The sequence below is a fragment of the Pygocentrus nattereri genome, chromosome 12 (assembly GCF_015220715.1).
Source record: "Pygocentrus nattereri isolate fPygNat1 chromosome 12, fPygNat1.pri, whole genome shotgun sequence".
Classification (NCBI taxonomy): domain Eukaryota; kingdom Metazoa; phylum Chordata; class Actinopteri; order Characiformes; family Serrasalmidae; genus Pygocentrus; species Pygocentrus nattereri.
Window position 1 is genome coordinate 42,404,059 of NC_051222.1, and position 27,978 is coordinate 42,432,036.

The window sequence follows — 27,978 nt, forward strand, 5'->3', positions numbered from 1 at the left end:
ATCGTAACTAGAGCAGAACCCTTTTTGGTGCTACAAAGGACCATATACAGCACATTCTCTATCAATGAACCATTTCACAATGCAAAGAACCATTTAAGCTTGCAGATGGTTTTAAACAGAACTGTTCCCTGTACTTACTAAAGAACCTTTAAATAACCATCCCAGAGTGTATGATTTAAGCAACAGTATTTTCCTGTTATGTTGTTCTGTTATGCAGATATACAAACATCTGTTTGTGTTTTGCTGTGAAAATATTGTTTAGAATGTATTTTTGTATTTGATTTGTTAACATTTGCTTTTTTGGTACCAAGGTGCATTAAATGAAAGTGGAGTGTCTTCTGCTCATAAAGGTTTAATATGGAACTGTACTAGATTAAGACTGTTCATGGCAAAGTAACAGAACCCTTTGTGATGCCATACAGAACCATATACAGCACATTCTCCATCTGTCTGAATTTCACCATAAACATTTAAGGATGTAAATGGTTCTGAGCAGAGCCATTCACTTTACTGAAGAACCCTTAAAGAACCAAGGTGGGAACAGGGGTCACTTAATATTTTACAGTGAGTCTTCCAGTAGAGTTCTGGCATTGATTCACAAGCAGCTATTCTGAGGACGAAAGAGTCCTTCCTCTTCTTGTGTTGTGGGTGTTATTTGAATATTGTTTACAAAAATGAATATAAATTCATATCAAATTTGACTGAAGTGCTAGTCAACATACCCAGTTTGACGAGCTTTAAATTAGAATTTTTGTATTAGGGTGATGTAGCTTAGTCTTGCTTTATGACTCTCATTAGATTAAATATCACTGCTTCAGTCCAGCTGACACAAAGACAGAGAGATATTGATTGCTGTGTAGACCCCAAACCCGGCATAGAGCGGCTCGGTGAATGTGGAGTGGTAGGTGTGCACATGAGTCAGCATGTTTGAATCAGGTGAGAGGCTGTAGAAGGACAGAATGCCAGCCGGCCAGTCCAGGTAAACTCCCAGTCTTTGAGGCCGGAATCCACTGGAAGGTGGAAATATGATGGTTCTTATGTTGTTGTGCCAGGCACAGCAGTTTTTTACAAAGCACGAAAGACTCCAAGAGTTTCCATTTCTTCCAAATGAGCATTCATTATAGTCACCTCTCCTGCTGATCCTTTTATAAGCCACTGCTATGGTAGCACCCTTACCACCACCACTGTACTCCACCTCCCAGTAACAGCATCCAGTCAGACTCTCTGTGAACAGCAACTGCCACACAGATTCAAATCTGTCTGGATGATCAGGATACAGGTTCTTCTGACCAACCCACGTGACTTTTCTGTTCTCTTCAGACAGAGTCAGTCCTGCGTTCACTGTGTTTGGGTCCACCCTGAGATTACGAGCATCTGACAACAAGAGAAGAACGATTAGAAGAAAAAACTCCCAATATAAACCTAAATTAGTTGACATCTCTAAACGTACTCAACAGGTTCAAGCTTGAAAAGCTTCATATATGAGTTATAGATACTTTAATGATTTGTAGTGATTCACACTTCTGCAGCAAGTAAGGTTCACTCAAACATTGATTAAAACTACTCCGTTATATTAAATTGACAGTATTGTAATGAATAAGTGGCTTAATTAAGAGTCACCCTTTTCTGAGGACTGTGATAACTTAATTTGTGTCTATCATTCTGTTAGCTTTTATTGCTCCAGGTTGAACTGATAAACCTGAACACAAAACATGTCAAATACACCCAAACCTCATGTTAATTGTAAGTTTACTATGACACAAACATTATGCAAAGACAATTATATTAATTAATTAAAAAATACTAGTTAATTATCAGAAACCAAGAAAAAAAAAAAAAGAATGTTGGGAAGCTTTTCGGCAAAATACTCTTCAGTCTGTAGGACTGATCAAAATGAACTGATCAATACTAGATTTACCTCAGTAACTGAGGACTATACAAGAAATTGTATGTGCTACCAGACGTGCTTTAGTAATTTTAACAAATAAGTAAACCCAAAAAATCACCACCTGGTACAGGAGCTGTACCGCCCTCGAGAGGAAATCCCTGCAGAGGGTAGTACGCACAGCGCAATACGTCACCGGATTTCAGCTCCCAAACCTTCTGGATTTATACATCAGTCGCTGCCTGAGGAAATCCAGAAGGATTATGAAGGACCCCTCCCACCCAAACCACTGCCTGTTTTCACAGCTGCCGAGTGGAAGGAGGCTTAGAAGCTTGAAGACCAGAACCAACCGGTTCCGAGACAGCTTCTTCCCCCAGGCGACCAGACTGTGGAACAGACAGTAGAACAGTGTTCTGCCCTACCCACCCCATTGCCACCCCATACGAACTCAATGCACTCTGCACTTTACCCTGCACTTCACTTACTTTACTTTATACTGCACATTCGGACTCAGTCTCTACCATGCACGTTACTCTGAGTTACTCTAAGTCACCTACTGGACTATCTCCGCACTCACACACATACATAGATTATTGCACATGTACACAGCATTGCAGTATCTATATTTTATGACTTTTTACCTAACATTCAGTGCAATAAGATTATGTATATAATGTATGTCTGTGTATATTGTTTAAGTTAGTTTATTGTATATTGTATATTTATATATATGTATATATATATATATATATATATATATATATATGAATATAATTTTTATTTTAATTTATATGTATGTATATATATATATATATATATATTTTTTTTTTTTTCTCTCTTCTTCTTCTTCTTCTACTTATTATTATGATTATTACTATTTTCTCTCACCATTCTACTCCATGTTGTAAATACTGTCGCTGCATTCAGTGGGAACTTGCACCCAAGTTTTTCACTCACCTGTACTCCTGTACTCTTGTGATGTGACAATAAATCTGATTTGATTTGATTTGATTTGATTTGATTTGATTTAAGTTAATGCAATTGCTATGTTTTACAGTGTAAGAGAGGACTTGCATTTTCTCAGTCCTGGTTTAATGCAGACTTTTCCTCCGTGGTCCACACTAAAGCAAACACAAACATGAGAAGGGTTACGGTTTACACATTTCACAATTTGAAGCCAATTTTGCAAAAGACATTTTCAGGTTCTTTTTGGATTCAGACCAAATTTTCAAATAATAAGGGAAAAAAATTTTGTGTTGATTCAAAATCATCTGAAGCAACGAAAAATCATATGTTATAAATACAAGAAGAGAGACAGAATTGTATTTAAAAGCTAATTTACAGAAATCCATTGTCAAATGTTTCTTCAAAGTGTGTCCTAGGCTTGACTGCCTAATAAAAGGTGGAATTGAATTCCACAGCAGACATAATAAATCAAAGTAAGTTTTCAATAAAATATAGTCTTAATCAAATTTCTGATTTAATTAATTCTGTGTTTCTGACAAAGTCTATGTCGATTGCCATCTCCTGTTAGGGTTGCAGTGCAGAAAGCAGAATCCTAGTGTTTGTGTTTCTGACTGAGCACCATGCTGAGTTTCGACAGCTGTTGAATAAGTGTGGCTTACTTCAGAATCTCCAGTTTGCCACTAGCAGAGAGCAGCTTCTCTCTAGATTCTCCTGGGTTATTGTAGCTCAGATCCAGCTCTCGCAGGTGCAAGGGGTTTGATTTCAGAGCTGAAGCCAGAGAAGAGCAGCCTTCCTCTGTGATCATGCAACCAGACAACCTAAGGTCATGAATATCAAAGAGGGAGAGTGAGATTATTGCTTCACTGTTTAAAGAAATATTTGATGTTCTAAATATTTGAAAGAAGAACAATTCAAGAGCTATAAAATTGCAAATAAAAGTGGTGTACATATAGTTTTATTCGTTTATTCATGGAGATATCATGTTTTTAAATAAACACTTTTAATTTTTCATTTTTGTTTCACTTCACACGTTTCTCAAGAAGAAGCATAATAATTTATGGATTTTACACAATTCACATAATTCAGGCAATTGAAATTCAGAAACACTGACTTGAGTATCTCCAGTTTGCAGTGTGGGCTTTTCAGGCCAGCCATAATGAACTTCACTCCAGAATCCTGCAGTTCATTGTTACTGAGGTCCAGTTGTTTGAGATATGAGTTTGGTGTTTGCAAAACTGAAGCCAGGTCTTGACAGCACTTCTCAGTGATGTTACACATAGCTAGGCTACCAACAAAACAAAGTACAAGTGTGGGTTATTAAGAGAAAATTACTTAAAATAAATAATAAGCAATGAACCAGGTAACTTTTATCAGTTACAATATTTGAACCCAGTTGAGATGCCAGCATCTGAAATTTGTTAAAGTAACACAACATAAGGGGTTTGATAGTTTATTTGGGTTCACAGTTTTACTGGGAAAAATCTTTTCCACCTCATCCTGACTATGTTTGATAGGGTTGTGTTCAGAAAACTGGGATACACAGGATTGTTGTTCACTGCTAATTTTATTATGAAAAAAAATTACATTTTACTTATTCAGTTAAATAGGAGAAATGGCACAATAGTGTAATGACATGAGCTTAAGGGTTGATTGTGCAAAATTATAAATTCAAAATCTCTAGATTCCAAAAAAGCAGTAAAAACAAAAAAGTGGTATAAGTAATGTTAGCAAGAAGTATAGTAACATACAGATAGTAATGTAGACACATACCAAAGCAATGAACACTGACCTCAGTGTCTCCAGTTTGCAGCCTAGAATCTTCAGTCCATCTGAGAGCAGCTTCACCCCTGAATCCTGCAGGTTGTTGTTAGTCATATCTAACTCCCTCAAGGGAGAGTTTTCTGCTTGTAGAGCTGAGGCTAAAGTTTCACAAATCTCTTTAGTGAGATGACAGCCAGCTAGTCTGTAACAGGGCAGTCCAGACAATACATTTGATTATTATCACTTTAGGACAATTTAGTCAAATGACACTAAAATCGTGTGAAAAATCAACTATTTATGTATAGTCTTTATCACCATCTGGCTGCATGAAAAGGACAAGACACTTTTTTATCCACTTTGTTTAGAAGAACATAAGCTGCATGTAAGTCAAACAGAAAATTCTGAACTTTTTCCAGTTTACAGTTTGGACTGTTCAGCCCAACAGAGAGCAGCTTCACACATCCTGCAGATGATTATTGCTTACATCCAGCTCTGTCAGGTGAGAGTTTGCTGACTGTAGGTCCAGAGCTAGAGTTTCACAGGATTGGTCATTGAGATCAGAACCAGAAAACCTGTGGAGGAAATTACTGAAATACTGTATTGAACAGATCTTTCATCTCTACCAAAGCTTCCCATAATTCTGGATAACACTCCAGATAAATCCTTGAAGGACTATAACAGAACTGTGGGCTAAAGGGGTTAGATCAGAAGTGCAAAACCCTGGTCTTGAAGATCTACTACCCTAAGCTTTCAGCCCACTAGGCTCCATTATCATTTTTCCTGAAGCCTTTGATTAACTGATCACATGTAGTAAATTGGAACTGGTACTAACCTCAGTAGGATAAAAGATCCATAACATAAAGAGTGGACTTCCATAACAGAGCTATTAATTAATCTGCCTGGCTTCAGCAGCCATAAACAAGTCAGTAAGGCAAAGTACAATTTCAGGCTTATTGGTTATAGAAGTGAGCAAGGAAAGCCTTGGGTTCATGGTTGATGGGCTCTTTGTTATACTCTTTTTAAAATAACACTGTCGGATTTGGGGATTTGAAGACCTCTCTGGTGGAAATATATAATTGCATGCAAGATGAGCAAGAACATTTGTAATGTGTGTTGTGCTTCAGCCCTCAATGAGCAGATTAATCTGACTTTTGCAAGTGTGTTGAAAGAGTACTTGAAGAGAACCCAGTCAAAACTTGGTTAAAGACATGTTTTTCAATGTTGTGAGCGAATTTTCTATGACTGTCATCACATCTTCATCAGTTTTATTGTTGACGCCATACATGCCATTGTGGCTTGTGTAAGGGGAGGGCAGGAGGGGGAGTTCAAGGCCCTGGTGGTGCCGTGGGAACAACCTGCTTCTGAACACTGCCAGGACCAAGGTGATGGTGGTGGACTTTTGCAGGGATAGGCCATCCACACAGCCAGCCTCTATTGAGGGGGTTGAAGTGGAGAGGGTAATGACCTACAGGTGTCCCGGACTGCAGCTGGATGACAGGTTGGACTGGTCAGCGAACACAGACATCCTGTACAGGAAGCAGGCTCTACTTCCTGAGGAGGCTGAGGTCCTTCAACATCTGTAGGACGCTCCTGCAGATGTTCTAACAGACCATGGTTACCAGCTGTCTTTTCTATGCTGTGGTGTGCTGGGAAGGAAGCATAAAAAGGAGAGACAAGATGCAACTGGTCAAGCTGGTCAGGTGAGCGGGGTCAGTGGTCGGTGTGGAACTGGACTCTGTGGTCAAGGTGGCTGAGAGAAGGACATCACACAAACTGCTCTCCATTATGTAGGATGATAGCCACCCACTGCACACCATCATCATGGGCAGGAGGAGCAGGTTTAGTGGCAGGTTGCTGTCACAGAGCTGCTCAACCCACAGATTCAGGAGGTCCTTTGTCCCCAGAGCCATCAGGCTCTTCAACTCTTCCCAGCAGGGTCAGCAGAGAAGGGTGGAGAGAGAGGAGGACTGAATCTGAATCTCTGTCCATCTGCACGTATATACAGCGTGCTGCACATACTGCACTTTCTGCATACCTTATTGCGTATTTTGCACATCTGGACATTAGATACTTTATTTGGTACCAATATCTAAATATATTTATTCATTCTGTGGTCATTATATGCCTTTACCTATAACTTCTTGTACAGTCATTATTTACATTTACGGCATTTAGCAGACGCTCTTATCCAGAGCGACTTACAAGAAGTGCTTTGTCAATCTAGAGAAAGTATCTTTGCTAGTTACCAATAGCTTAGAGAAAAAGACGGTCCTGAGCTCAGATACTGCTAGAAACAAATATGTCACTGCAGACACCAAGAGAAAAAGAACCAGAGTTGAACGCAGAACTCTGTGCCATTCAATGCAATACAATAACAATAAGATACAATACAATAAACTACAATACAGAGTGCAGGACAAAAAAAATAAGTGCAGCTTATTTCACTGCATCTTTCATTACATTACATTACATTTAGCAGACGCTTTTATCCAAAGCGACTTACAAATAATGTGGTACATAGAACAAACATAGTCAGGCCTTAAAGGAGGCCAAAGGGTAAAAGCGGGGTAGAGAAGGGAAGGAGGGCAAGAAGGAGATGAGGTTGGTAGTGGTTAGATTTGCAAGAGGCGATTAGAGCAAGTGCTCCCTGAAGAGCTCTGTCTTCAGGAGTTTCTTAAAAATAGCGAGGGACGCCCCTGCTCTGACAGTGAAAGGTAGCTTGTTCCGCCATTGGGGAATCAAGTATGAGAAGAGTCTCGATTGCTTTGTGTGACTGTTTGGCAAAGCTAAGCGACGTTCATTGGAGGATCGCAGCGGCCGGGCGGTGCTGTAAGCCTTTAGGAGCGAGTGCAGGTAGGAAGGAGCCTGCTCTGTTAACACCTTGTAGGCAATCGTAAGAGTTTTAAATTTGATACGAGCAGCAACCGGTAACCAGTGGAGCTCAATGAGCAGTGGGGTGACATGCGCCCGTTTTGGTTAGTTAAAGACCAGACGCGCTGCAGCGTTCTGAACCATCTTCAGTGGTTTTACAACACAGGCCGGGAGGCCCGTCAGTATGGCATTGCAGTAGTCGAGGCGTGAGATGACCACTACTTGTACCAAGAGTTGGGTGGCTTGTTGTGTTAGAAATGGCCGTATCTGTCTGATGTTGTACAGCGCAAAGCGGCAGGACCGAGGCAACATGGTGCATAAAGGAGAGTTGGTCATCTACCATAACCCCCAGGTTCCTAGCAACCTTTGTCGGGGAGAGTGAGAGTGAGTCGATGGTTATGGTGAAGTTGCGTTGGATGGATTGTTTAGCTGGTATAACCAGAAGTTCAGACTTGGACAGGTTTAGTTGAAGGTGGTGTTCCTTCATCCATGCGGATATGTCCGAGAGGCACTGCGATATCCGCACAGAGATCGACGGGTCATCAGGCGGGAATGACGGATAGAGCTGGGTGTCGTCAGCATAGCAATGGTACGAGAAGCCATGTGAGCGGATAACCCGCCTAGAGAGGTGGTGTAAATAGAAAAGAGACGGGGTCCCAGTACCGATCCCTGGGGAACCCCAGTGGATAGCGAGTGGGCTAAGGAGAGCTCTCCATGCCACGATACCTTGAATGAGCGCCCAGTGAGGTACGATCTGAACCATAGTAGCGCATTGTCTGAGATACCCATGTTTGATAGAGTAGATAGGAGAAATTCATGATTGACTGTGTCAAAAGCGGCTGAGAGGTCCAGCAGAATGAGTACCGAGGACTGTCCTGCAGCTCTGGCAGTTTTTAGTGCCTCAATCACAGATAAAAGCCGTTTCAGTGGAGTGCCCTTTTTTAAAACCTGATTGATTTGGGTCCAGGAGGTCATTCTGGGAGAGGAAACCAGAGACCTGACTGTAGACTGCTCTTTCTATAGTTTTGGAAAGAAAGGGTAGTAGTGAGACTGGCCTGTAGTTATCAACCTGGGCAGGGTTGCAGGAAGGCTTTTTAAGCAATGGTGTGACTTGGGCTTGTTTAAAGATAGTTGGAAACACACCAGTAGTCATGGAGGCATTGATGGTGTGTGTGATAGCAGGATGATAGCAGGTGCAATGGTTTGTAGTAGGTTGGTAGGAATCGGATCAAGTGGACATGTAGTAGGACAGCTACATGTTACAAGAGTCAGTGCCTCGCTCTCAGTGAGAGGAGTAAATGAGGAGAAGATGGCACCTTTGGTCGAGGGATACAGAGGAGCAGAGCATGTGGTAGGACCGCTACACGTTGCATCAGTGAACTGGCTGCTTATGGCCGCCACTTTCCCAGTGAAAAAAGAGGCAAGGGCTTCGGCTGTAAGGCAGGTAGCCGGAGGTGGCGGTGGAGGATTGAGTAACGTATTAAACGTTGCAAATAGTTTCCGGGAGTCAGTGAGAGAGTTGATTTTGCTGTGATAGAATTCAGCTTTTGCAGTAGTGAGGCAGGTTGAGAACGAAGCCAGGAGCAGTTGGTAGTTCTTTAGGTCTGCCTGTATACGTTTTTCCCCCCATTTTCTTTCAGCAGCCCGGAGCCTGGAGCACAGTTCCCTGACTGTATCATTTTTAAGCCATGGCTGTGGTTTATTTGAGCGCATGACTCTAGTAGTTAGGGGACAGAGGTCGTCCAGACATGAGCTTAGCGTAGAGCAGAGTGCATCAGTGGCATCATTTACATTGAGTGATGAAAAAGAGCCTGGTGGAGGCATATTATCAGTGACCAGTGAGGAGTACTGGTCGGCCGAGAGGTCTCTAAGATTGCGGCGGAACGAGACCGTAGTTGGAGCAGCTTTTGGTTCTTTCTCAATACAAACATTGAGTTGTATGAAATAGTGATCCGAGAGGTGCAGAGGGGTGACAGTTAGTGAGTCAGTGTCACATTTGCGAGTAAAAATTAAATCCAGATTTTTACCAGCTTTATGAGTCGGAGGGCTTGGAACCTGCTCCAGATCGAAAGAGTGCATGAGGGATATGAAGTCTGTGGAGCACGGACTGTCAAGGTGGATGTTCATATCACCTAGAATAAGCATGGGACAGTCTTGATCTGGGATAGAAGAAAGCAGCATATCAAGTTCATTTGTAAACTCGCCCATTTGCCCAGGAGGACGATAGATGACAATAATGCCAAGTTTAGCTGGAGTAGTAACCAGCGTGGCATGATACTCAAAAGAGGTGTACGTGTTTGTTGGTAGCAGTGGCGTGTGTTTCAAGCCATTTGCGATCAATAGGCCAGTCCCACCTCCTCTTCCTGAGGGACGAGAGGTATGAGAGAAGGAATAATTGTTTGATAGAGCCGCCGGAGTAGCAGTGTTTTCTGGTTTAATCCAGGTCTCAGTCAGAGCCAGTAGTTGTAATGATAAATGATTGGCATAAGAGGCGATAAAGTCAGCTTTGTTAACGGCTGACTGGCAGTTCCACAGCCTAACTGAGAATGAGGCAGCAGTGGGCGTGGTTTGCCGTAGTCGCCTTAGGTTAGAATGGTTCTGGCGCCTGTGTGTTATTGCGCGCCTTCTGTGCATACGGCAGATAACGGGGATGTGTTGGAAGCACATTTTGGGAGGCAGCAGGACTCGCGCAGGTAGACTCGCAGGTCTTTACCCGAGTTAGGTCTTCACCCAACAGCTGACGCCTCAGCGACTGGGCGGGTAAATAGGAGTGCAAACTGCAAACAGCTGTTAGCGTGTTAGGAGATCAGCGCGACCACACTGCCTTTATATGCCGCGAGTGTGTACGTCAGGGGGTTTGCCACGCCCCCTCGACCGAAACTAGCCCCGAAACCGCCTGAAACAGCACTTAAGCTACGTTTGGTTGGCGTGAGGTAGCAGCTGGACTTTAGCAAGAGCAGTCTGGCGCAGCTTAAACCGTTCCCGTGTGCTCCGTGTGAAAGCCCGTTCTTACTGGCAGATCAGCGCGACCAGACTGCCTTTCATCTCAGCTTATATATATTATCACAGATGGTTTTATTTTTTTTCTATTTGTATATCTGCCTGTAGAGAGGATCTGGTATATTTATTTTTGTTATATTGTCTACACCCTTATTACTGTTTATTTTACAGTGTTGTGTGGCTGCAACTGGTTGCTAAATTTCCTTCAGGATCTATCTATCTATCTATCTATCTATCTATCTATCTATCTATCTATCTATCTAATGCTGATTCAGACCTTTTTGGGCATGTGTGACAATATGTAAAGACGTACATCATGATCTGAAAAACCATGTACCTCTGATTTTAAATGTTTTTTTTTTCTGGATTTACCAGGGAACTCACAATGGAGTATGTGCACAATTTTAGTATTTTCTTTTTCTCCATACTCAATAATGCTACCTTTTTTTACTTTTAGCAAAAAAATATTACAAGTGCTGTTTTAAATACTCACTGAGCTTTTCTGCAGTTCCTAGCAGCTGCAGCCAGCCTCCTTAGACCCTTGTCCTTCGTATAGACTTTCTTCAGGTCCAGTTCGTCCACCACCTCCTCTGACAGCTGAAGCATATAAGCTTTCATTGTGCAGTAAGCGACAGAGAGTTCCTGTTCATAGCATTTCTCTGACTTTAAGAACTCCTGAAGAGAGTGGTCCTTCATTTCAAGCAGGCAGAGGAACAGAGTAATGGATATTTCAGCAGGGAATATCGCTAATGTATTCTGTAATTTGTTTTTGATAAACTGGATAGTTTCCTTGATGCTTTCTGAGCTGCTCGCTACTTTCGTCAAGAGGCCTTCTAAGAGTCTCTGATTGGACTCCAGTGAGATGCCCACCAAGAAACGGATGAGAAGGTCCAGATGTCCACTGTCTCCATCAGAGATTTTGTGTAAGACATGCTGCAGCAAGAGATGTAATGGAATATAATCAGGGTGATATCTCTGCAGTCCTCCAAGAAAAATACCCAGTGTTTCTATGTTTTTGTTCACATAGCTGTAAAACACATAGAAAGCTGCCAGAAACTCCTGGAAGCTCAAATGTGTGAAGCAGTAGACCTTCCTTTGGTAAAAGACAGACTCCTCTTTCAACATTTCAGTGCAGAACCCTGAGTACACAGAGCTCTCAGACACATCAATGCCACACTCTCTCAGGTCCTCTTCATAGAATATCACATTGTGTTTCATCAGCTGTTTGAATGCCAGCTCGGCCAGTTTCAGAATCATCTCTCTATTGGCCTCCAGAAGTTTCTTTGAATCTTTCTCCCCACTCATCTCATATTTCTGGTTCTTCACGTTCACCTGAGTCAGCAGGAAATAGATGTATAACTCTGTCAGAGTAGCGGGGATTTCTGTATCGCCTCGATCCAGGTTTTTTTGAAGAGTGGTTGCTGTGATCCAGCAAAAGATTGGAATGCAACACATACTGTGAAAACTTCTCACTTTCTTAATATGTGAGATGATTTTATTGGCTTGATCCAGGTCACTGATTCTCCTCCTGAAGTACTCCTCTTTCTGAGGGTCACTGAACCCATGAACTTCCATCAGACGGTTGATGTACTGAGAGGGGATTTGACTCGCTGCTGCTGGTCGGGAGGTTATCCAGATATGAGAAGATGGGAGGATGTGTCCTTTAATGAGGTTCACTATTAGACCGTCCACTGGTGATGTTTTGGTGATATCTGACACTAACCTTTGGGTGAAAGTGAGTGGAGAGCGAAATTCATCCAGACCATCGAGAACAAAGACTGTTTTAGATTTCTCATACACTGCGGCATGCAGATCTTTGAGTTCATGGTTGAAGATGCATATGAGGTCATTCAAACTGTACTGGTCATCTTTGACAGAATTCAGCTCCCGAAAAGGCATTACAATCATGAAGTCCTGGCTGGCTTTTCCTTCAGCCCAGTCAAGGATAAATTTCTGCACAGAAACAGTTTTTCCAATGCCTGCAATACCTTTGGTCAGCACAGTTCTAATGCCCTTCTCTTGATCCTCTTCAGCTTTGTCTTTTGTCTCTCCATGTAATCCATATCGTGGGGTATGTTTGAAAATGTCATTGCAGCTGATGGGCGACTCATTTGGAGTGTGTGTTTCTTGTTCAATCTGACAGATCTTGTGTTTGGCGTCCTTCCTTTCACTTCGTCTCTCTACGATGTAGAGTTCTGTGTAAATCCTGTTCAGGGAGGTTTTGTGTTCAAATTTATCGTGACCCTCATGAATAAATTTGAATTTCTCCCTCAGCCTTTCCTTGTGCTCCTTCAAAATACTTTTTGGAACTTCTTTCACTGCAAGTGAAAAAGTGTACACTTTTGAGGTACAAATAATATATAAAGAACGTTTTTCTTTGGGCTGTTCGAGCACTTTGCAACAAAACATGTACAAGAGCTGATATATATCACAAGTTACAAATTTAGTCCCAACTGGTTAAATGTATTTGTAACCTAATCTTAATCAACACAGTGGGATGCAGTGGGAGTGGAGGCTTCCATCCTCTCAGCAGGTATCTGTCATCTACGAGGAGAACAAATTAGCTGTGCTTAACATCATAACAGAAAGCAAGGTTGAGATCAGGAATCCTGAAAGTCCCGGTGCTGTTTGCATGATGCTCCCACCCTCATACTTCACTGTGGATGTGGTGTTCTTGGCATCATGTGCAGCGCTTCTTTCTCCATACATTAAAAGCTGAAATATTGATGAAGAGTTCTATTTTCCTGTTCTTCTGATCAGATTACGCTGTTTCAAAAGAGTTGGGATGTGCCCAACTGCTCATGTACATCATGGTGCTTCTTTGAATGTTTCACCTTCAGGAACGAAATAAAGTAGCTCCACCCTTTACATTATCAGGATTGCATGAGTTCTTCATCAACACCTTCCGCTGTTTCTTATTCTGATCATTCAGATTTACTGTTGCTGCCACTTTCAATAAGATTGTTTTGAGGAGGTTCATCAAAGTTTGTTCTTCAGTTAATTGAAAAAAGAATATTTAGAGACAATTGTGATTGGCTCAGGGGCATGTTAATCATAATTTTGGATTGCTTAACAAAGCATTACAATAAAAATGATGCAAACAAGTGATGTTTTTGTCTAGAAGGATTACATTGGATTCATACACTCCATGGTTCTCCATGGGTTCTTTAGTAAAGACCATGGTTATGCGTAGAACCATTAACACCTGACAAACCATTTACATGCTTAAATGGTTCTTTGCATGCAAAACTTTAGATTTATGGAAAATTTGTTGTATACATTCTTTAAAAAGATGGTTCTTCAAGAGTTCTTTAATAAGAAAAATTGTTCTATATAGAACCATGGCTTCTGAAAGAACCCTTTACATGCTTAATTGGTTCTTTGCATGGTGAAATGGTTCTTCAGATTTATGTATAATGTGCTGTAGATGGTTTTATATACAACCTTTTTGAAAAGGATTCTGTGTAGCACCAAAAAGGGTTCTTCTACGTATACACACTTGACACTGCAACAACAGAACAACCCTTTTTGGTGCAATAAAGAACCATTTACAGCAAATTCTCCATCAGTCAGAAGAACCATTTTAAGCATTTAAGCATACATGATTTTTTGGAGTACTCATAGTTCTATATAGAACCATTGTCTTTACTGAAGAACCTTTGAAGAACTGTCTGTGTGTAGTGATGCGTTCTTAGAACACATTTTTGTTTGTGTATTAATAACCTGCCATCATCAGACAGAAACTGCCAAGCCTCACAGAGGATTTTTAAAGCTTTCGGAAGTGGGATGTTCCTCATATTTGTGAAGCTCAGAAATTCAGATTTACCCGCAAGAGGACAGGTAAACTCCCTTCATGCTCGCAGTCATATGACGTGGCCACTCGTTAACAGCAGGTATTGTTTCTTTCCAGACTTTTGTATTTCTTCTCCAACCAAACCTTTAATAACCTGTATAACCATGAGCACAAAAGCAAACTCTCTTTTGTAGTGTATAAAATGAAAATGCTCTGTAAATAAAGCCCAGTGTTTGTAACACATTGATTTAATCAATAATCAAAGCTCCTTCCTGGCAGGTCTCATATAAACACATTAATGTTCATGTATGATGGTTTAAGTTTTCTTTGCATTCTCTGAGCTCAGGTTTGGAGAATCTTTTCAAATAAATCAAAACATAGGTGAATGTATTGCATTCAGTATCAACACACACACACACACACACACACACATATATATCTCGCTGCTGTCGGAACAAAACCTTGCACCTCCAAAATGGTACCTTTACAGGAGAAGGAACAAACCTGCATTACTTTCAATGTAAGTCAGTGGAACCAGACGTCTTTCCAAGTCATTTTTGTTGGGGGTTTTTTTGGTCTGTTCATCATGAAATTTACACAAAAAATGGAGATACAAGGTTTTGTTCTGACAGCTGTGATATATATGTGTGTGTGTGTGTGTATACAATAAAATCAAATGGCTTTTCAAATGAATATATCGCTCTTATCGGAACAAAACCTTGTAGCTCCATTTTACTTTTACTTTTTTTCCATTTTTAATTAAATGTACACACAAAGTAAAAATTTTGTTTTTACATTGTGTGTAAATTTCATGATGAATGGACCAAGAGAAATGACCCAAAATTACTTGATATATGTATATATGTGTGTGTGTGTGTATTAAACTTACTATTAATTACCTGGTCAAGCTAATTTTCTGTCATTGATAAATGTTTTTGTCTCCTATAAGAAATAAAGGTCTCATTTTAAGGTTTAGAATAAGACATAATACACACTGACACCCTTTGGTTTGTTATCACAGATGCACAGCATCTGAAACACAGTAGAGAAACAATACAGTACAATAGACAATCTGGATATGAGTGAGCGTGTCTGAGGATATTAGCGAATACAACATGTACAGCGCTCTTCACTGAGTTAAAAAGGCTTTATCATAACATGGCTATGGCAAGTAAAATATTATCAGATATAATCATTTTAGGCTAATCAGACCAAATTCTGTCGCAATTCTCTTCATCTTATTCGATTTGTCCATTTACCTGGAGGTGGTGTAATGCTGTAGTTCCTCTCCCTTCTGAGCTGTAGTTTTAAGCCCACACTGGATTTAAAGTGGTCAAACTGTGGTGGTACAACAGGAAATTCAGGTAACTTTTCAAAAATGCAGGTGATTTCCATGAAGCAAAAGTGAAACATTCCTTGTTTCTGTTGACTGATAACAATCTGTTGTTTCCTCTCAGAGAGTATGTGATGTAGTTCCCAGCATGGAGTGACACTGATATAATCTTGTTTTTTTCACTTCTGGGTCTCAGACACCAGTAGAAGCTGAACAGTGGCCTCAACATTAACAATATTCTCTTAAAAAGATGGTTCTTCAAAGGTTCTTTAGTAGACATTGGTCCTATATAGAACTCTGCGTGGTCTACCGCTTCGTCGCTGAGCTGCTGTTGCTACTAGATGCTTCTATTTCACAAAAATAAAAGGGGTTCTTCTGTTGTTACAAGCTTGTCATCATACATAATAGTACAACCATTTTTGGTGCTATATAGAACCATTTACAACACTTTCAATCCAAAGAACCATGCAAAGAACCTTTTAAGCATGCAAATGGTTCTTTGAGTGATGGTTCTCTATAGAGCCGATTTCTTTACTAAGTAACCCTTTCTTAAGAGTGTAGTACAGATAATGATTGTTTTTCTTTGCATTTCATGTTGAACGGCTAAAATGGGAATCTGGATTTTCGTCTTACATTATATGACAGGAAACTTTAAATCTTTACTGACTGTGTCACGTGAACATTTTAAACATTTAGTCTTTAACGACTTGCAATCATGCTGACGCTGTTTAATTCGGTTCTAGTTAACTTTTTAGAGGACTTTGGAATGTTTTAGCTATTGTTTTACATTCTTTTTATTTATTTCATTATCAGCTTTCTCTTTCTAGCTGCTGCTTAGCCGCTGTTTTAAAGACACCTAACCCCCAACTGCTCCCCGGGCGCTGTGGATAGGGCTGCCCACTGCTCCGGGCAAGTGTGCTCACTGCCGCCTAGTGTGTATGTGTTTATTGGTGTGCATGTCTGTGGGTGTTTCACTGCATGGATGGGTTAAATGCAGAGGTCTAATTCCTCTGTGTGCAAAACACAGTTGGCTGATGGTCCTGAAGGAATTAATCTATAAAGGATGGACTGATAACCAAAACACAACCAAAGCTTTTAAACTAGCAGTTATCAAACCTCTGATCAAGAAACCAAATCTTGATGTCACCGTTTTGTCTAATTACAGGCCTGTTTCTAACTTACCGTTTATATCTAAGATCTTAGAAAAGGCTGTGGCCCAACAACTTAGTTCATATCTACACAAGAACCATATATATGAAAAATTTCAGTCTGGATTCAGGCCATACCACAGCACTGAGACGGCTCTAGTTAAGATAACTAATGATCTTCTTCTTGCCTCTGATCAAGGCTACATATCTCTCTTAGTGCTACTTGACCTCAGCGCGGCTTTCGATACAATAAACCACAATATTCTGCTAGAAAGGTTAGAAAACATGGTTGGAGTCACAGGGACGGCCCTATCATGGTTCAGATCTTACCTATCAGAACGTTATCAGCTCGTCAGTGTAAATAATTTATCTTCCAGTTATTCAAAAGTGAGATTTGGAGTTCCGCAGGGCTCTATATTAGGACCTTTATTATTTACTCTATACATGTTACCGTTAGGCACCGTTATAAGTAACCATGGCGTAAACTTTCATTGTTATGCAGACGATACTCAACTGTACAGATCAGCCAAACCTGATGACCGGTTAAAGAAAATGGAGGACTGTGTAAAAGACGTGAAAGGCTGGATGTCACGCAACTTCCTCCTATTAAACAGTAACAAAACAGAGGTTCTCCTTCTGGGTCCAAAATTAGCCAGAAGTAAATCACCAGATTTAATCTTAAATCTCGCCGACTTTCCAGCCGCACCTGGATCAGCAGCAAAAAATCTCGGCGTTATAATAGATTCAGATTTATCATTCGATCAACACACAGGCGGCATCACTAGGACAGCTTTTCTACATCTTCACAACATCGCCAAGATCAGAAATGCCCTGTCCCTGCGTGATGCAGAAACACTAGTACACGCCTTTATTACTTCCAGGCTAGACTACTGTAACGCGCTACTGTCAGGATGCACGAGCAGGAATTTAAACAAACTCCAACTAGTCCAAAACGCCGCAGCCAGGGTCCTCACTAAAACTAGAACATCTGATCATATCAGTCCAGCGCTATCATCACTTCATTGGCTGCCTATTAAATTCCGTATTGATTATAAAATCCTTTTATTGACTTATAAAGCCCTACATGGTGTCGCTCCTGAATACCTGCAAGACCTTATTTCTCATTATGAGCCATCACGACCACTCAGATCCCAGAGCGCTGGCTTATTAATAGTCCCCAGAATTCAGAAGGTTTCATCTGGGGGAAGAGCTTTTTCTTATAAAGCCCCCAAACTCTGGAATGATCTTCCAGAAACTGTTCGGGACTCAGACACAGTCTCAATCTTTAAGACTAGGCTGAAAACTCACTTGTTCAGTTCAGCTTTTGGTAGCTAATGTTCCCCCTAGATAAAGGCAGCAGATCCAGGGGTCCATGGACACAGGGAATTATAGTAAACTGAGACGCTGGTGCTGTCGTCCCGCTGCTCGCACGCGGTCACTCAGGTTGGTGGACGGTGGAGCGGAGGGATGCCAGACTGTCTCAGAGTGCTGCCGTGTCTGTGTGTCCTTCTGGTTCCCTCCTGTTAGTTAAGCTGTCATAGTCAGATCTGCCGGAGTCGTTAGCCACACTCTGGAAATGTTCACATTCCCTGTTTATGTACAAACGGATAGAATAAAACTAATTCCCTCTCCCTGCCGTTTTTCCAAGTATACGTCTGCCCATATGTCCGGCCGGACACTGAAGTAAGACTGACTGCTGAGCCCTCCTGCTACCCACTTCAGACCAGCTGCCACCACCTGCCTTGGACTAGCTGACCACCCTACACTGATGTTCTCATAGACTCCCAGCTATTCCTAATACCAATACTACTGCTATTAATATTAGTAGTATAATCACTTGTAGGTAGTTTGACCAGAGGAGGACGGGTCCCCCCTGGTGAGCCTGGTTCCTCCCAAGGTTTCTTCCTCAGCTCTGAGGGAGGTTCTCCTTGCCACCGTCCCCCCTGGCTTGCTCATCGGGGGGTTTTACATTCCTGTTAAAACTCTGTCTTTTCTGGAATTCTGTGAAGCTGCTTTGTGACCACATCCGTTGTAAAAAGCGCTACAAATAAATTTGACTTGATTATGATCCTGCACTGCTGCATCATCTGACAGAATTTCCTAGACATGTAGAGAACACTTGAGAACCTGGAGAGCTGTGCGTGTTTTCTTTTAAAATAAATAAATACGTTAATATTCTTCAAATATTCTTTAGATATAATTTTAAATATACTGCAGTGTTATTGGTGTTAATCAATATATCAATATTACTATAACAACCAAATTATTATCCTTGTTAAAAACTAATTTATTTTATTATAATTATTCCAATTTGATCATAAAATGGTTTATTAAATCTTGGTGGTGCAGTTTCAGGCACAGACAGACAGACAGACAGAGAGACAGACAGAAAGAGAGAGAGAGAGAGAGAGAGAGACAGACAGTGAGTGTGTGTGTGTGTGTGTGTGTGTGTGTGTGTGTGTGTGTGTGTGTGTGTGTGCGCGTGCGTGGGTGTGTGTGTGTGTGTGTGTGTGTGTCACGGCTGCCTCTTCCGTGTTTTTCCACCGATGTGCATGCTGGGAGTTGTAGTCCGGAGACGCTCCTCACTTCCTCTTCGTTGTTCGGGAAAAGTTTCCGTGTTTTGGGGAAAGTTTACAGGCTCAGCGCTCCAGAAGAGGATCCTGAACATTCAGCCACGAGTACGCGGTGAGTCCCGCCGGCTAAGCTCCGACATTCCTGCCGACATATTTCATTAACTCCGCGTTAAAAGGCCGTTTTAAAGGGAGGTTAGCTGCTGTATAAACAGCGTCATCCGGGGAAAACAGAGAGCAACAGAACAGGGACTGGCGGCCTTTAGCGAGGGCTTAGTGGTTCCTTCACAAGCTGAACACTATTAGGACGAGATGGGACCATGACCTACTTAACCTAAGCTCACTGAGCACACCTGGAACTCCCAGCACACCTTTAATGACCAGGTGAGCAGGTGAACACCTGGAAGACCTGATGACCGTCAGATGTTGGAGGCACCATCACTGCTTTGGTGGATGTTCTCCTTTTCCTTTACTGCTACTGAAGAAGTTGTGTTGTCGTTCCCTCTTAAAAAGCTGGTTCTTTAGAGTGGTTCTAGGGAGTGGTTCTGTTTAGAACCTCGAGTTCTGTATAGAACTGCCACATGCTTAAAGAGCTCTTTGAATGGTGAAATGTGAAGGTTGATGGCAATCTTGTCGTATATGGTTCTATGTAGGACCAAAAAGGGTTCCTCTAGTGGTCACAATAGAAGAACCATTTTTGGTGGGAAGTTACATAGAACCATTTTGAGAAGGGTTCAATGTAGAACCATATACAGCACCTGTATGTGGTCAATCTGAAGGACCATTTCAACATGTAATGAAATTCTAGTTCTGAATAGGAACCATTGTCTTTACTAAAGAACCCCTGGAGAACTCTCTGTTTTAAGAGTCTGTGGTGGAGATCATGGTACGTAGGAGAGAGAGAGAGAGAGAGAGAGTTCACTGTGATGCTCGCTCAACCATTGAGGAATAGTCTCAGATTGGTTGATTTTTGGTTGGTAGAACCATTGTCTTTACTCAGGAACCCTTGGAGAACCATCTGTTTTAAGAGTCTAGTACTGGCCGATATTGATCACGTTACCACAATATCGCATTATTTTCCAACTATAACATGGTGTCGCGGCATCCCGACATCCCTGCTGGAAAAACCCATAAAAACCATTAAGTGCTTCTGTTGGTTCCTGATGGTTCTGTAATGTGTTTTGCCATTTTTAATGGGTTGATATCACAGTGTAAAGGACTTATGGTTTAACTGGTGACCAGTGTCTGATTCTAAATGCACTTAAATGCACTTTCTAATAGGATCTAAAGGTGTTCCACAGGAAGCTAGTGGTCTCTAATGGTAACCATCAAGCCAATTCTTAGTAGAAAGCAAAACCATTAGGTATGAATCCTAATGGATCTAATGGTCTTCTTTCAGCAGGGCAGTGACTGATTTTAAAGTTTCCTAAGCGTCTCTTACACATTTAAAAAAACTTGGTTCTACAAGAGTTCTTTAGTAAAGAAAATGGATCTATATAGAATCATGACCACTCATAGAACCCTTTCCGTGATTAAAGGGTTCTTTGCATTGTGAAAGTGTTCTTCAGTATATGGTTCGATGTAGAACCTTCTTGGAAAGGGTTCTCTTCTGTTTCAATGTCAAGCTTCAGTCCTAAAAAAGATCATTCTTCAAGGGTTCTTTATTAAAAAATAAAATGGTTCTATATAGAGCCATGAAGACTCATAGAACCTTTACCATGATTTTAGGGTTCTTTGCATCATGAAATCATTATTCAGATTGGGCTGTAAATGGTTCTATATAGAACCTTTTTGAAAAGGGTTCTTTAAGGCTTTTGGCACCAAATAAGGGTTCTTCTATTGTCACAGTGTCAGGCTTGTTACAATGGAAAAACCTTTTTGGTTCCATATATACTCCATTTAAAAAAGGCTCTAGATAGAACCATTTTCTTTGCTTAAGAACCCTTGAAGAACCATCGTTTTAAAGTGTGCAGAGGAAGTGTGATGTTATCCGGTGTGGATCTGACCGTGTGACCTGCACGACTCGGGTTAAATGCACAGAGGCTCTTTGTCCGGCCGGAGGACGATGGCTCACTGTTTCGGGAAAGCTGGTGGAAAATCTGTCTCCGCACGGAAAAGCTGAGGAACGTTGCGGTCTGCGGAGAGACTTTCACTCTCGCTGTTTGCAGGAGGTTCTATCAGGTGTTCGCTCTCCGCTGAGGGGAATGCTGACCGTGGCGCTTTAGCTGTGGAAACCAGTTTGATCAGTCAGACTTACTGCTGTAGCTCCTCTGGTTCACAGTGGTGGTGATAGGAACCAGACGTCCCCCTCTAAAAGCTCCTCACAGAAAGTTCCTACATGAACTGGTTGAGTTTTATGACACTCTTTAAAAGATGGTTCTCCAAGGGTTCTTTAGTAAGGAAAGTGGTTCTGTATGGAACCATGAACACTTAATGAACACACTTTGCATGATTAAAGGGTTCTTTTCATCTTGTAAGAGTTCTTAAGATTGATGGAGAACATGCTGTAAATGGTTCTGTATAGAACCTTTTTGAAAACGGTTCCCCATACCACCGAGAGTGTTTGACACAATAGTTGAAGCCTCTTGATTGCTATATAGAACCTGACAGCTCATCTGCTGCTGCAGTTTGTGTTGGTCATCCTCTAGTCCTTCATCAGTGGTCGCCACCCACAGGACCGCCCACAGGACGCTGCTGGCTGGATATTTTGGTTGGTGGACTATTCTCAGTCCAGCAGCGACACTGAGGTGTTTAAACACTCCAGCAGCACTGCTGTGTCTGATCCACTCAGACCAGCACAACACACACTAACACACCACCACCACCATATACATCTTCTGCTATGTCTTTAATAAGGTCAAACAGAACTAAAGTGTGATTAACTGTAAGTAGTGAATGCTGTGAGATCGCCCCCTGCTGTTTATCGGAGTCGCCGCCCCCTGCTGTTTATCGGAGTCGCCGCCCCCTGCTGTTTATCGGAGTCGCCGCCCCCTGCTGTTTATCGGAGTCGCCGCCCCCTGCTGTTTATCGGAGTCGCCGCCCCCTGCTGTTTATCGGAGTCGCCGCCCCCTGCTGTTTATCGGAGTCGCCGCCCCCTGCTGTTTATCGGAGTCGCCGCCCCCTGCTGTTTATCGGAGTCACCGCCCCCTGCTGTTTATCAGTTTACCAGTGTTGCCTCTCCCCAGTTTCAGTCTCCATTTCTCCTTTAGCCAAGCGCACTAACGTTCCTCCTCCTAATAAACAGACACCCGTTCAGCTCCGCCTCCTCATTATTCTCCACCATCACTGTAATACTCCATCATCTACATTAACACAGGAAGGAGATCAGAGGGGCGGTGGAGTTCGAGTTGGCAGCGTCTGAGATGTTTAAAACGCAGAGTTAGAAAAGAAAAACATCTCCCAGTGAAAGCCGCGTTTTACAGTAGAACCAGAGAAACGGGCCTTAAACAGAAGTCAGGACCCTGCTGGGCTTCATCCTGAAGTTAGGACAGGATTTAGGAGGTTTAGTCCAGTTAGGACGTTTGTGTGACACTGTTTTCTGATCTGGAGTTAATGCTGAGACGATGAAGGGAGGAGCTGTTATTCTGGTATAAACGGTCTAGACTGATGTCTGTCTCTCTCTCTCTCTCTCTCTCTCTCTCTCTCTCTCTCTCTCTCGCAGATGTCTGTGTCCGGCGCCTCCAGCAGGCCAATCACTGCCATGGCCTGGGCCTCCAGTGGTACCACCTGCCCCAGCCATTTCACCCTGGTAACCATGACAACAGCCCTCCATCCACCCCACTGACTCCTACAGTAGGAGTTATGCTGTCAGTAGACTGAAAATAACTGTCCTTCAGATTCAGAAACTTCAGGACTGGATTGATAACTCGACTGTCTGATGGGATTATAGCAGACAGATTGACCGCACTGACCAGATTAACTCCTCACTTGTGCTTAAATACGGTTTTGGATGGGATTAAATTCACATGAGGAGATAAAATGTTACCTTTTTTTCTTCATAGCATGGGATTAACGTAACCTGGGATTATTTACACAGATTGTAATATAGCACGGGATTAACATAATTTGGCATCATTTCTACAGATTGTATCATAGCATGGGATTAATTTAACCTGTAATTATTTCTAATGTTCTTATTTTAGCTTGGAATTAATATAATCTGGGGTTATTTGTTATTATAGCATGGGATTAACATAAAATGTGAGCCATGTTGAAAATCTGGGAAATTTTGCAATCAAGAAGAAGAAATATTCCGGCAAATTGACTTCGTCGGACAAGGCCCGATTTTCTTTTAGTCGTATCTTTTCCGCTCGTGTTCGGACGGCTCTCTGTTGGATTTGCCCTCCTTGTCAGAAGCTTTTACACTAATGTGTGGCGTTCATGCAGCTGAAGTGCTCGTTGTCATTAAGGCAAAAGGAAGACGAACACTAAGCAATTCATTCATGTTAAAGTGTAAAAATCTCTACATTTGTCTCGAATTGTTATTCAGTAATGAACAACTTCCTGTTCAATTCCAAAGGAACGCAAACTAGAATCATTTTCTCTAGAGGGTCTCAGACCTTCTGACCCCACTGTACCTAATAACTAGTCAGTGTGTATGAATGTTCCTGCCATACGTGTTGTTTGCTCAGATCGGCATGACTGAAGACGGAACCACCGCAAACTTCACCAAAGGCTTCGCCCTGAAGGCTGGATACTACCTGTGCTACAGCAAGGTATTCTGCCGCAGAGCGGCCGGTACAATAATCTCTCTCTGTGGATTATTTTAATATTTCATATGTTATATTCTCTCTTGCTCTGTCTGCTGTTAGGATCTGTCTGGTGGAATGGTGGTGTCGGATGTTAAGGTGATTCCTGATAAAGAAACACTTCCACAGGGATACAACTACATTCCCGAGTTCATGGACTCCAGTAAGGTTTTCTCTGGAAAATCCACCCAAATCACCACGACAGCTTCACTACACCTTCACTGCACTTCATTTACATAAAAGCTGATACTGCAGGATTATCTAATACAGCCTGGTCTGCGACAGGCAGGGCCTACAAAACCTGGATTAATTTATTTCTTTATGAAAGCGAACAGTGGATTAAGGGATTATGGGACCCAAAACTTGTCAGGTGCCGCTGAAAACCACGGCGAAGTGAATACTTCAGCATTCGCTCATCAGTAGAAACTGTTAACCCTGGCTGAGAGCTGATAGTGCTGAATGAGTGCAGCGTGTTATTAGGACGGTTAGAATGGAGAATTTTTTATTTTATACTGGTTGTACAACTTTTTTTAGTATCATATAAAAATTGTCATATAAACATTAGAAACATAGGCTGACAAAAAACATTGCTTTCTGCATTTGTATTTGGGCTTAATGTTCAAGAAACTTAGTACTCAGAAAATGAATGGCCAGCTAAACCAGAGATTTTGTGTTGTCCTAAAGGTTTGTTTATATGGGCTATCGTTTTTCATTTGAATGGCTGTTTATTTAAATGCTGCAAGACATAGTCTCACTGTGTGTGTGTGTGTGTGTGTGTGTGTGTGTGTGTGTGTGTGTGTGTCAGAGGCCTCTGTTTGGAAGAAGAAGAGAGTGTGTGTGCGTATTGTTCCTATGGAAAGTGTAACAACCGCTGTTCTGGACATTCGACTGACAGCCAAGAGCAAAATGATGCTTCAGCAATACACCTGCCTGGGGTGAGTTACATTATGTTCATGGGAGGAGTACAGGGATATGATGGGTTATATACTGTGGTGTAGGAGGACTGTATTACAGGGATATGATGGGTTATATACTGTGGTGTAGGAGGACTGTATTACAGGGATATGATGGGTTATATACTGTGGTGTAGGAGGACTGTATTACAGGGATATGATGGGTTATATACTGTGGTGTATGATGACTGTATTACAGGGATATGATGGGTTATATACTGTGGTGTAGGAGGACTGTATTACAGGGATATGATGGGTTATATACTGTGGTGTAGGAGGACTGTATTACAGGGATATGATGGGTTATATACTGTGGTGTAGGAGGACTGTATTACAGGGATATGATGGGTTATATACTGTGGTGTAGGAGGACTGTATTACAGGGATATGATGGGTTATATACTGTGGTGTAGGAGGACTGTATTACAGGGATATGATGGGTTATATACTGTGGTGTAGGAGGACTGTATTACAGGGATATGATGGGTTATATACTGTGGTGTAGGAGGACTGTATTACAGGGATATGATGGGTTATATACTGTGGTGTAGGAGGACTGTATTACAGGGATATGATGGGTTATATACTGTGGTGTAGGAGGACTGTATTACAGGGATAAGATGGGTTATATACTGTGGTGTAGGAGGACTGTATTACAGGGATATGATGGGTTATATACTGTGGTGTAGGAGGACTGTATTACAGGGATATGATGGGTTATATACTGTGGTGTAGGAGGACTGTATTACAGGGATATGATGGGTTATATACTGGTGTAGGAGGACTGTATTACAGGGATATGATGGGTTATATACTGTGGTGTAGGAGGACTGTATTACAGGGATATGATGGGTTATATACTGTGGTGTAGGAGGACTGTATTACAGGGATATGATAGGTTATATACTGTGGTGTAGGAGGACTGTATTACAGGGATATGATGGGTTATATACTGTGGTGTTTGACTGTACTACAGGGATATGATGGGTTATATACTGTGGTGTTTGACTGTATTACAGGGATATGATGGGTTATATACTGTGGTGTAGGAGGACTGTATTACAGGCATATGATGGGTTATATACTGTGGTGTAGGAGGACTGTATTACAGGGATATGATGGGTTATATACTGTGGTGTAGGAGGACTGTATTACAGGGATATGATGGGTTATATACTGTGGTGTAGGAGGACTGTATTACAGGGATATGATGGGTTATATACTGTGGTGTAGGAGGACTATTACAGGGATATGATGGGTTATATACTGTGGTGTAGGAGGACTGTATTACAGGCATATGATGGGTTATATACTGTGGTGTAGGAGGACTGTATTACAGGGATATGATGGGTTATATACTGTGGTGTAGGAGGACTGTATTACAGGGATATGATGGGTTATATACTGTGGTGTAGGAGGACTGTATTACAGGCATATGATGGGTTATATACTGTGGTGTAGGAGGACTGTATTACAGGGATATGATGGGTTATATACTGTGGTGTAGGAGGACTGTATTACAGGGATATGATGGGTTATATACTGTGGTGTTTGACTGTATTACAGGGATATGCTGGGTTGTGTTTTGTGGTGTGTGATGACTGTGTGTTTATTACAGGGATATGCTGGGTTGTGTTTTGTGGTGTGTGATGACTGTGTGTTTATTACAGGGATATGCTGGGTTATGTTCTGTGGTGTATGAAGGGACCGTTCTCCACTCCTGTACCCCAGGCCAAGCCTCGCCGTATCAGCCTAGACTTGCGCCAACTCTCACTGGAAGCAACCGGACCTCCACTTCCTCTCAGACCCAGGTAAGTGTGTTAGTGTTGCTACCAATGAGGCTCATAATCACTTGAAATAATATTCTATGGATTCATTATTTTGTAGCTAACACAACCCTCTCAGGCTGGTTTTTAAAAGTGCGCACTCTAAAGGTGCTTTTCAGTGCTGTGTTTGGGCTCTGGAGAGAAACCGTAAAGGCGATGATGTGAAGTCAGAGATTTGCGCTCTTTCTCTCCACCGCCTCACCAATCCAGTTGGTCAGTCCATGTAAAATCGTCACAGACCTGACCAACAAATAGCATTTTGAATTTCAGACCATTGTCTTATTTATTAATCGTGTTAAAAGTGGGTGTGGTCTAGTTCTGCCTTAAAATAAGTGTTACAGAAAACAATGTTTACAACAAGAGGTGAAGACTAGTTCTGTCTGTCTGTCTGTCTGTCTCCCCATCCATCTATCTCTGTCTCTCTGTCGGCCTGTCTCTTTATCTATTTATATATCTGTGTATTTGTCTATCCGTTTATCGTCTGTTGGTCTGTCTGTCTGTTTTTCTCTCTAGCTATCTATATATCTGTCTATCTTTCTATCTGTCTGTTTATTTATTTATTTATTTATTTATCTGTCTGTCTCTGCTTGTTGGTCTGTGTGCCTGTCTGTCTAAATGCCAATACGTTTCTGTAATCAAAAAGGGAAATTCCACTGATTTTTCATTGATTTCATTGATTTCTTCCATAAGTCAGTGTGTGAGGTGTAATCAGAGAGGGTCAGAGGGTTTGGTGTGAGATGGTTCAGACGTCTCTACAACACAGATATAGACTCTTTATTTACCACCCAGAACCACCAGAGAACCTACACGAGTCTTCTGAGCTTATCTGGAATGTTGATGATGGAAAACAGGGACAGCACAGGTATTTCTCTGGATACGAGTTACTTTGTTTTATGTGCTAATTAGATTTTTCCCTTTAAGCTGGACTTCTGAAGGCTGGGTCTGGCTGTTAGGTGTACCTGGCCAAGGTTGTTATTAGTGTTTTTACCCCATGTCAAAACCATTGTCCACATTCTGACTCTCCACAGTAACCTGCCTCAAGCCCCGCCCAAGATCAGCCACTGCCGCAGCACCTTAGACAATAAGGAGTCCAAGGAGTCACACGACAGCAGTAATATCTATGG

General features: G+C 41.8%; 1 protein-coding gene and 1 pseudogene across 2 annotated transcripts in view; one reads left to right on the forward strand and one right to left on the reverse strand.

Moving 5' to 3' along the window:
• Positions 1 to 765: 765 nt before the first annotated feature.
• Positions 766 to 15,671, reverse strand: LOC119264719 (annotated as a pseudogene).
• A 3,633-nt stretch (positions 15,672 to 19,304) lies between these two features.
• Positions 19,305 to 27,978, forward strand: part of mvb12a (multivesicular body subunit 12A) — a 31,287-nt gene continuing 22,613 nt past the window's right edge. Inside the window, exons 1-7 of one of the 2 annotated variants that reach the window (XM_037543208.1) lie at positions 19,305 to 19,442; positions 22,989 to 23,075; positions 23,959 to 24,042; positions 24,139 to 24,238; positions 24,881 to 25,010; positions 26,699 to 26,839; positions 27,883 to 27,978. The exon at positions 27,883 to 27,978 is cut by the window's right edge and continues 8 nt beyond it. In XM_037543208.1, the coding sequence (XP_037399105.1) occupies positions 22,989 to 23,075; positions 23,959 to 24,042; positions 24,139 to 24,238; positions 24,881 to 25,010; positions 26,699 to 26,839; positions 27,883 to 27,978 (638 nt within the window). In that variant the 5' untranslated portion in view covers positions 19,305 to 19,442. Of the gene's footprint in view, positions 19,443 to 19,581; positions 19,712 to 22,988; positions 23,076 to 23,958; positions 24,043 to 24,138; positions 24,239 to 24,880; positions 25,011 to 26,698; positions 26,840 to 27,882 lie in introns of those variants that run through there. The other variant, XM_037543209.1, reaches the window with a different exon arrangement.